The sequence below is a fragment of the Gavialis gangeticus genome, unplaced genomic scaffold (assembly GCF_001723915.1).
Source record: "Gavialis gangeticus isolate Ggan-Ray unplaced genomic scaffold, GavGan_comp1, whole genome shotgun sequence".
NCBI lineage: Eukaryota > Metazoa > Chordata > Crocodylia > Gavialidae > Gavialis > Gavialis gangeticus.
Genome location: NW_017728992.1, coordinates 65,884,329 through 65,893,352, shown reverse-complemented (window position 1 = coordinate 65,893,352; position 9,024 = coordinate 65,884,329). Strand labels below are relative to the sequence as shown.

Sequence of the window (9,024 nt, the reverse complement as noted above, 5' to 3'; positions counted from 1 at the left end):
TGCACTCAGGCATTTTACATTGGCACTAAGGTATGAGCTCCAGCCACGATAATGTCCAGGGATCCTGGTTTTCTCCTTTTAAAAAAAAAAAAATCCCCAATTTTTAGGTTAAAAAGAAGTAACCATGGATATGAGTTGGTTTTTTTTAACCAAAAAATTGGGGATTTTTTTTTGAACACTGGAGAAAACCAGGATCCCTGATAATGCCATATAAACTAAGTAATAACAACAACATTAAAAATCCAAGTAGTATTTTACAGCACCGTGTGTGTGCATTTTAGAAGTCTGCTGTGAAGCTCTGCTCCACTCTTCCAATCTTAAATCATTCCCAAATTCATATTTCCCCTTCCCTTGCATAACAGAATGTAATATTGTACAACAGCCTGCTTAATAGTGTAGACAGACTGAGGAAAATTCAGTGTAGACAGGGGGAGTTGGCTCGCTGTAACAACTATAAATGCCTTGTAAATAGAAAACGTAGACAGACACCTGCTTCCCTGCAGCCTCTGCAATGCTAGCTAGAAAGAAGTTTTCTGAATAAAGTGCTTGTTATTTAAATAAAGTTAAAACTTCAGGAATGCCCCACTCTTTCATCTTCTAAAAATTATTTCCCTTGACTAACTGCGATGGCTCACAAAACCTTCCAGCTGCAGATCTGTATTTAAATTCTTAGTAGAACCTAACTCCCCAATAGACATCTCCCTGCATGTGGAAAAACCCAAGCCAAGGCCTGGAGACTTTCAGAGCACAGAGGCTAGAGGAGCTCTGGAGCCTGTGTAGCTGGTGTGGAGATGTGGTAAAAAACACTCTCTAAAAGGGGTTAGGCATCATGGATGTTGACTGACACATCCTTAACTTGGTCCATGGGGAATTACATTGGTCTTACAAAGGGGATTGGTTAGATCAGTAGTTCCCAGCCTGTTCAGTCAGGACACCCTTTCATTGATATTTTCAATGTGCTAGTACCTCCATTTGAGAACCACTGTTGGTGCTGCCTCAACTTACCTCTGTGGTTCTCAATCAGCTGCTGCTGCCTCCAGGTATAACTGCCCACACACCTTTGGCACAGCCAGCTCAAGAAGGGCTGTGGAACGTGCACATGCTCCTCCCGCATTAGGGATCATTGATCATCCTAAAGCAGGACAGGAGTCTGGTCTGTGGTCTTCCCCCCATGCCTGCCCAGTGCTCATCCTAGAAAGAGGCAAATGGGTGGAAATGTCCCATGTGCTTCTGGTTCTTTTTTAATTTTTTAAGAAACTTTTCATGTTCCAAGCTAAATCAAGTCCAAACCCATGAGTCAGTCCAGAACCAGAAGTGGCCCTACAACTGGCAAACATCCTCAACCCCCCTAGGGGCTTCAGATATTTCCAAAGTCTTCTGGCAGGCATCCTACATGCAGGCCCAAGCCCAAAGGCTTGGGGTTCAGATACCTCCAAGTTTCACCTGCCCTCAGCCATATGGCCACAAGACCAAGCTGGGAGGAGCCCCAACACCTTGGTGGGTACTAAACTACGCCAGAAGAACAGTTATCCCTGGGAATGCTTAAGGAGAATGGCCTGTAACAGGGGGAATATTGGATCCAGATACATGGTGTTTTCCCTGGTTCTAGAAGATCGTGGGTGGGAGGTGAAGGGAAAAGGGGAGAGGGCATGGGGAAAGGCTACAGCCTGAGCCAGCTCTCCTGTCCTGGTTTAGTGTTATGAGAAAGCCCCGATGCAGCACCAGTGTGCGCATACCACAGACCTGCACGTGGGGCAGTTTTACCTGGCTGCTGCAGTGGCAGCAGTGCCTGCATCATGACCCTCGCCTCACCACCCCCAGTGAGAACCACTGGGTTAGACATTCATTTACATACCATCTTATACTTTTCTCCTCATTCCAACAGCTCTGTAGTCTCCCTGCAAGGCGAGACAAATTCTCTTTCCCCTGCTACCACTGCGCCAGGTGTGTCCTGTATCCATTGCCTCGCTGTGCATCCAGCATATACAGAATGCGTTAACATTGGGCACAGCAGGGAAATTATCTCCCCCAACAGTTCCCCACATACATGGTTTTAGGGAAAAAAGGTGTCTGTTTCTTTTACCAGAAATGGAGGATGGATCTTCTTTGTGGACAAAAATCACTCCATCCTATTTGCTTAAATAACAGAGACACTACTATTCTTTCCTGCCCCCACCAAAGAGAGGCACAGTAGTTATACTGCTGGGTATTAACTAATGCTATGACAATGCAGTATGTAAAGATCAATGTTGAGTAGTATTTTTACATATACTAGCACAAGACTGTAAAAACTAGCACAAGACTGTAAAACATCTCTTTACACTTACACGAGAGGGTTACTTAATTCTGAATGGAGTAAGAGTTGCACTAATATGTACCGATATCTGGATTTGTAATTTACTAGACCTAAAGCCCTACTTTCCAGGCCTTTGTGGATTGTTTCTCTCAGTGGTTGTTATAAGCCTCCAAAACAGACGTATTTGACTTCTAGGTACTCATCAATGCCATATTTTGAACCCTCTCGTCCTAGACCAGACTGTTTTACACCACCAAAAGGGCACTCTACTGCAGATAATAGTCCTTCATTAACCCCAACCATTCCAACCTCCAGCTGCTCCGCGACTCTCCAGATCTGGCCTGGGTCTTGAGAATAGAAGTATCCTGCAAAATGGATACAGAATACCTCATGACAGCAATAGTCAAAAGGATGCAGCAGCAGCAGACATCTCAGACACAACAGCCAGCAGGTATACTCACTCTTAAGTAAAAATATTCATCCCATTTACTGGCAACGCTAAGCTCAAACTTATAAAATTATGTATTTATCTGCCAAGGAAGATACTTACCTGCTAAACCCACATTGGCTGAATTTGCTATAGCAACAGCTTCTGCCTCGGTATCAAACCTGTCAACATAAGAAAAATGGACACCCATGAGATCTCCAGTCAAAATAACAGGCATCCTTTGCTCCATTATCTTCCTGTTCTCTGAGATATAGCCAGAACTGCCATATGGGGAGTAGGGCAAAGTGCATATAATAGTTCTGTGACAAGTTCCAGGGTTTAAAGTTTACTTTTCTGTGGGTGTGTCTACACAAGGCGCTATGGTGACATTACATCAGTGGGCGCAAACTGTGATGCCAGAGCTATGTTGCTTTAGCAATGGACTCCCTTGCTATAGTGGTTAAAAATAACTGTGTGCCACCAGCACGGTGGAGTACAGGCTGTTACTGTGCCATCACTTAGCACTGTGGTCACCAAACACTTGATTGTGGTCTGCTGGTCATTTGGGGAGCCCCTGATAGTAACCCAAAGAGTCCCCCAGACTGAGATTAACTGTCATAGGATCTGGGATCAGGAGTGGCGGGATGCACGTGGGATGCAGTCTGGGAGCGGCAAGACATACGAGCAGCGGGATGTACGTGGCTGGGCTGAGCTGAGGCCCTGGCTGCTGGGGCCAAGCTGGATGAGTGGGACAATCCCCTTCTGCACCCCCTGCCACTGGGTGAGGGGGGCCCTGGCTGGGTTGAGTCAGAGGAGGGTCGGAGGCTGGGCGGCTCATCCAGGTACGTCAGGGCCTCTTGCCACTGCATGCACCCTGGTGGAGGCCCGGGGGGGTACATACCGCCCCCTCAGTCTGTGCAGGGCAAGGTGGCTGCCACTGCCAGAATGAAGGCATAGGGATGGTACATTGGTTGCAGGAAGTCGTGCTCCTGTCCCTGCTCTCCTTTTTTCCCCCCATGTGCATGAAGGCCAAGTCCCATCTTCCAGGTCACTCACCCTTTTGCTGGAGCTGTAGTTTGAGGCTTACCCCTATTACAGCCACTGCCAAACTGGCAACAGCTTTTGGCTTGGTCAAATATTTAAAGTCCAGTATATAAAGTACAGAATCCAAATTCGGCAGGGTAAACCTGAAACTGTGCAGGCCCAAGCATTCAACCATGGTGAACCCATGCTGTGGCACTTAAGATTCTGGAAATATCTTTTTTTCTTCATTTTGCCTTCCCAAAACAAGGTTCATGACTTACCTGTGGGTATGTAATATACAGGAAAAATATAGTTTTTTTTTTTTTTTTTTATTAGCAATGCCTTTGGCTACATTAGCTGTTAAATAGCAGTTAAAACCATTTAACCAAAATGGATGAACTTGCCATTAATTTCCCCCACATCTAGACAAGCCATCCCACCTAGACTAAGTCTTCCTTCAGGCAAGTTCCAACATAATCAGACCGAAGAAGGTCTCGGAGAGAAAAGTGCCGGAGTTAAAATTTTCCCACAATGTATTTTGGACCAGAGAAATCTAGGACCAGCAGATCATGTACAAAGATCCAAGCTGCCTTTACTGTTACCCTCTTCAATGATGCCATATAAAAGCATTACTTAGAGACTTAATATTATGAAAAATCAAAATTCAGAAAATACTGAAGTAAAAATATAGAATGGTGTGCATGCTCTCATAATAACTAGAGACCTAAACATAATTGACAAATAATAATGCATGTGCATCCACATTCACAAAAAAATAGTTCTGAAGCTTGCTGTGCTCTTTGTCACTAAATTAACCTGTAAAATAGATTGGCTTACTTGATAACTGGTGCCACTGGACCAAATGTTTCTTCTTGAGTGCAAAGCATGTTTGTTGTGACATTGCTCAGCAAAGTTGGCTCAAAGAAGTTCTTCCCAAGGCTGTGCCGTTTTCCTCCCGTCACAATGGAGGCTCCTTGAGCCACCGCATCACTAATGTGTCTTTCTACCTGAGGTGAGTAAAATAAATGAGACTCAAGCTAGCATTGGTTGCTAAGTCTGTGGCACATACTTCAAAGGGAAAGAAGATTCCTGGTTGACACTTTTAAACAGGGCATTCAGAGAGAGAGAGAGGCAGGACTCCCTTCGTGATAGTTTAAAATTTCCTGATTTGATGTCTTGTTTGGCTTGAGGGGTTTAAATGACCAGTTTCCAGGTGAGAAGTGTCCTAATCACCAGGTGAGGAGAGGGGCCAATGTAGTACTCTCCCCTCTTGCAGCTGAACCCATGACACTGTGCAGCAGTGTACGGCACTTGTGAAAAATAGTGCTTTATGATGAAAGGAAAGGTGCTTTGTTTACGCGCAGCAAGATATCATGCCAGATACTTCCTAAAAGGTTGTAAATATTTATCTCCTATGGTAAATATAATACACTCTGGCAAATTTGTAAGCAATCTGTAGTTGCTATATAAATGAGACTGAAAGGTCACAGCTATACCTGCATTGCATTAAGAAAGGAGCAATTCACACTGTCATAATCAGCTTTAACCTCAAAGAGCACAAGAGCAAATGTAACAAAAAAAAAAATCAAGACAGCTTTTATGGTTCCAAAAAAAAGTTAAATATCCTAGAAATAAGCAGTCATCTAGAAGAGAGGGAGTTCCAAAGCTTGCACAGTAGGTCTCACTATCAAAGACTGAGTCTTCCACAATCACAGCTCCAGTACATTTTTAACCTTAATTTGTTATTTCCCCTAGTTTTGATAGGCAGGAATATTGCTCCTCAAAACAAATGCTCATTCCCAGTGCCAAGGGGTATGCATCCTAATCCATTCCCTGCATTCTCCTGTCTTTAGCAAATGGCTCTCTTGAGAAAAATCGGAATATAATTAGGAAGAAAGGTTTGCTTATTGTAGAAGAGTCCTTTTTCTTTTCCCATGGTGGAACATCAGATGGCCATAACTGCTCCTGATCACATCAGCATGGGCCTTGACGTGAGAAGAGCTTTTCAACAAATACAATCTAACAAAACAGGTATAAGAAAACTGGGTGCAAAACATGCTTAACAGGCCATAAAACTAGAAATTCAATTTAAAAAAATGCAACCCATATGTTCGTCTTCATACCTTTTCCACTGCCTTTTCGTTAATTAATGGTCCCTGGGTAGTTCTTTCATCAAATCCATTTCCTACATGTAGCTCTCTCTCAATGGCTTTGGCAAACTTTTCCACAAATGTATCATGGATTCCTTTCTGCACCAAGAAGCGGTTTGTGCAAACACATGTCTGAAAACAAACATAAAAGAACAACAGGTGACATAATTTCATGCATCTCTGACATCTCCCAACTAATCTTACTTTCCATTTAGCAGCGGCAGAGTACCATTTTGATTCACTTTACAGGACACATTACAAATCCAACCCTAATAAGCTGATGTGGTTTGCCTGAGACATTTACAGGTGTAGCTTGTGCTACTAAAAGGCTAAATAAGGTTCTGATGACTCTGATATATGTATTCACCAGCATGCAAAGGTGATGGGGGTTATTCTCTGATTCGAAGATACAGAGTGTAGGCTGTGCAGTAGAGCCAGCAATCAAGCAAGAAGAGAAAGTACGAGCTGATGTTTCCATTGATTTTTATGTTTACTTTGTCGGTAGGGTTCAAACTCTACTCCTTTTAGGAACTACATTTTTATAAGTGATATTTTTAGGTTGGCCTTTCATTTAGTCAATGCTTTTATCTTTCTTTGCCTCAATTAGGACAACCTCTTGGTCTAAATTTTCCATTGATGTTTCTTCTCCCTTTTGCTCCTTCTTTCCTCTAACTTTGAATCCCCTTGGTGGCTTCCAAAACACCTTATCCTTGTGTTGGTCTATGCTACAGACCAAGTATTACTATTGCCCATTCACTGCTTTTACTCTACCACAAATTCCAGCCTCTTTGTTGCATTCATTTCCTGGGGTTCATCTTTGTTCCTCTTCTCATGTTGTCTACTAGCATGAAGCAAAAATAAAACAAAGCAAAAAAAAAATCATCAAACACAAGAAATAAGGACTATTTAAATTTCTTCTCACCTGTCCTGAGTTTCTATATTTAGAAGCCAGGGCTCCTGCAACAGCTTGGTCCACATTAGCACTGTCAAATACTATAAAGGGAGCATGCCCCCCAAGCTCCATGGAGACCCTTTTCACAGTGTCAGCAGCATAGTGCAGCAGTAACTGCAAGTACACAAGACAGAAATCCATACACCTTCAAATGAGTCTGTAAATACTCCGTGATTTTAGCCAGTACAGACTAGGGAAGAGGAAAATAACCCTAGCACAGAATGGACCTGCAGGTTGTCTCCACAAAACCCACAAACCTTTTCTATGGAAAGTAGTACAAGGAACCACTTTCTATGCTGGTCATGTGAGGTGCAATCCTGACTTTACTGGAATCTAATAATAAATTCCCCTTGATTTTAGTTGGGTCATAATTTTATCCAATAATTTTTCTGACTTAGTTTAACAGAACTCAAGTGCTTGTACTACTCTTTCCCTTCCACGTTTGTTCCACAGTCAAACAGCACTTTTAACTGAGACTTCTTCCTCTAGGTAGCCAACGTGTTTTCTTCATTCGCTCTGAGACCACTTTAGACTATGTTCCTCCCTGTTTAAGGGTCAGATTCCATCACCCTTATTCACATCATATGGTGCCTTTTATCCGTAATTCATCTTATTAAAATTAATAACATTGCTTCTGCAGCAAGGGTGGTAAAATCTAACCTACAGTAAATGTTTCATGTCATTAATCTTTTCCTCCTTCTCAGAAATATACTCCATTCCTGGCAACACGATTTAATTATGCTGAAGTGTTCCTCTTAGACTGTGCCATTGTATACATTAAGCAGCAGTTTCTTGGACTGAACCTTCCTGAATAATTGTTCTTCCTCAGATTTCAAATGGCACATTATCATATTTTTGTGACATTATTAGACACAACATACAGGGAGAAATAGAAGTATATGCAGGCTATGGAGGGGATTCCTATGAGTTTGTTATGCATGTTGTATAAAGGAGAACCTCCCTGAGAGAACTTGATATGAGAAAGATGTACATAACCCTCTCCCCTTCCTTCTCCCCCCAGTATTTTCCTTGGCTTTCCAAACATAATTCTAGTAAAACCATACAAAAGCATGCTTTGTTGTCTTTATCACATACCTTTCCTGTTGCAGTGGAGCCAGTAAAAGAGATTTTGGCTACCAAGGGGTCAGTGCATAGAGCCTCCCCTACAGCTGGGGTCTGTTGTCGGGAACAGGGAACAACATTAAATACTCCTGCTGGAATGCCAGCCTGGTTTGCCAGCTGCAATAAGAAACAGGAAAAGTGCAGTGAAGATACATTTTATAAGAGGATTAGTTAATTTTATATGATTTATAAAATAATAAAATACAAATAAAAAACTTAATGCTTTGAAAATGAAACTCTCAAGTCCAATGGAAGTAAGAGGTGCTTGGCATCTCCTGTATTGGGCTCCATAAGTGCCAGCTGCTAGCATGAATCCCACACAAGTAGGCTCTTGTGCTTCAATGTTAAAGCTGTTTTTTTGACTGTTAGGCCCACCCTATATAACACTCCAAATATAACCATAAAATGTCCTGCAATGCTTGTTTCAAGGTAAATATTTAAGCTAAAGGACTGTCTTAGTGGCATATGTTTGTAAAATCTCAGCATGACGACTTGGCAAAATTTGTACTGTAAGCCACTTAAATTCCTGTTTGTGGATCCCTAGTATAAAGTGCAGTCCATTATCAAAATAAAAATCAGTTGAAAAGTTCACCTCAGCAAGCGCTAATGCAGATAAGGGTGTATCTTCTGCAGGTTTCACCACCACTGTACAGCCAGCTGCCAGGGCTGCACCAACCTTCCGTGTAATCATGGCACTAGGGAAATTCCACTAAGTTGAGAGAGAAATACAGTGAAGCTCAGAAAAGCTATATGCTTCCAGCTTTGCCCAAACACCTGGATATTTTTTGCAGTTTCTACGGAAAACCCAAGCAGAGACGCTCATTACCAGCGAGAGTTTCCTTTTATGTTGTCAAACACTTCTCAAAATAACTGAAAAGGAGAGAAGTGTGTGTAGAGGACAAAGACCAATTATTTTTATACTCTACAAGTTCTCTAAGCCAAAAAGCAGTACCACTGACATAGAAGTCCTTCTGCTTATGATAAATCAAATACTCCCTGCATCTTTAATCCAGGAACAAATCCCTCTTCCCCTGCCATATGCCACCCCTCCCAC

General features: G+C 42.4%; 1 protein-coding gene across 1 annotated transcript in view; it reads right to left on the bottom strand.

The window, feature by feature from the left end:
* Positions 1-1,684: 1,684 nt before the first annotated feature.
* Positions 1,685-9,024, bottom strand: part of ALDH5A1 (aldehyde dehydrogenase 5 family member A1) — an 18,697-nt gene continuing 11,357 nt past the window's right edge. The window contains exons 4-10 of the mRNA XM_019523701.1: positions 8,563-8,679; positions 7,944-8,087; positions 6,819-6,962; positions 5,870-6,028; positions 4,584-4,753; positions 2,847-2,905; positions 1,685-2,661 (exon numbers count right to left, since the gene is read on the bottom strand). Of these exons, the coding sequence (XP_019379246.1) occupies positions 2,456-2,661; positions 2,847-2,905; positions 4,584-4,753; positions 5,870-6,028; positions 6,819-6,962; positions 7,944-8,087; positions 8,563-8,679 (999 nt within the window). The 3' untranslated portion in view covers positions 1,685-2,455. The remainder of the gene's footprint in view (positions 2,662-2,846; positions 2,906-4,583; positions 4,754-5,869; positions 6,029-6,818; positions 6,963-7,943; positions 8,088-8,562; positions 8,680-9,024) is intronic.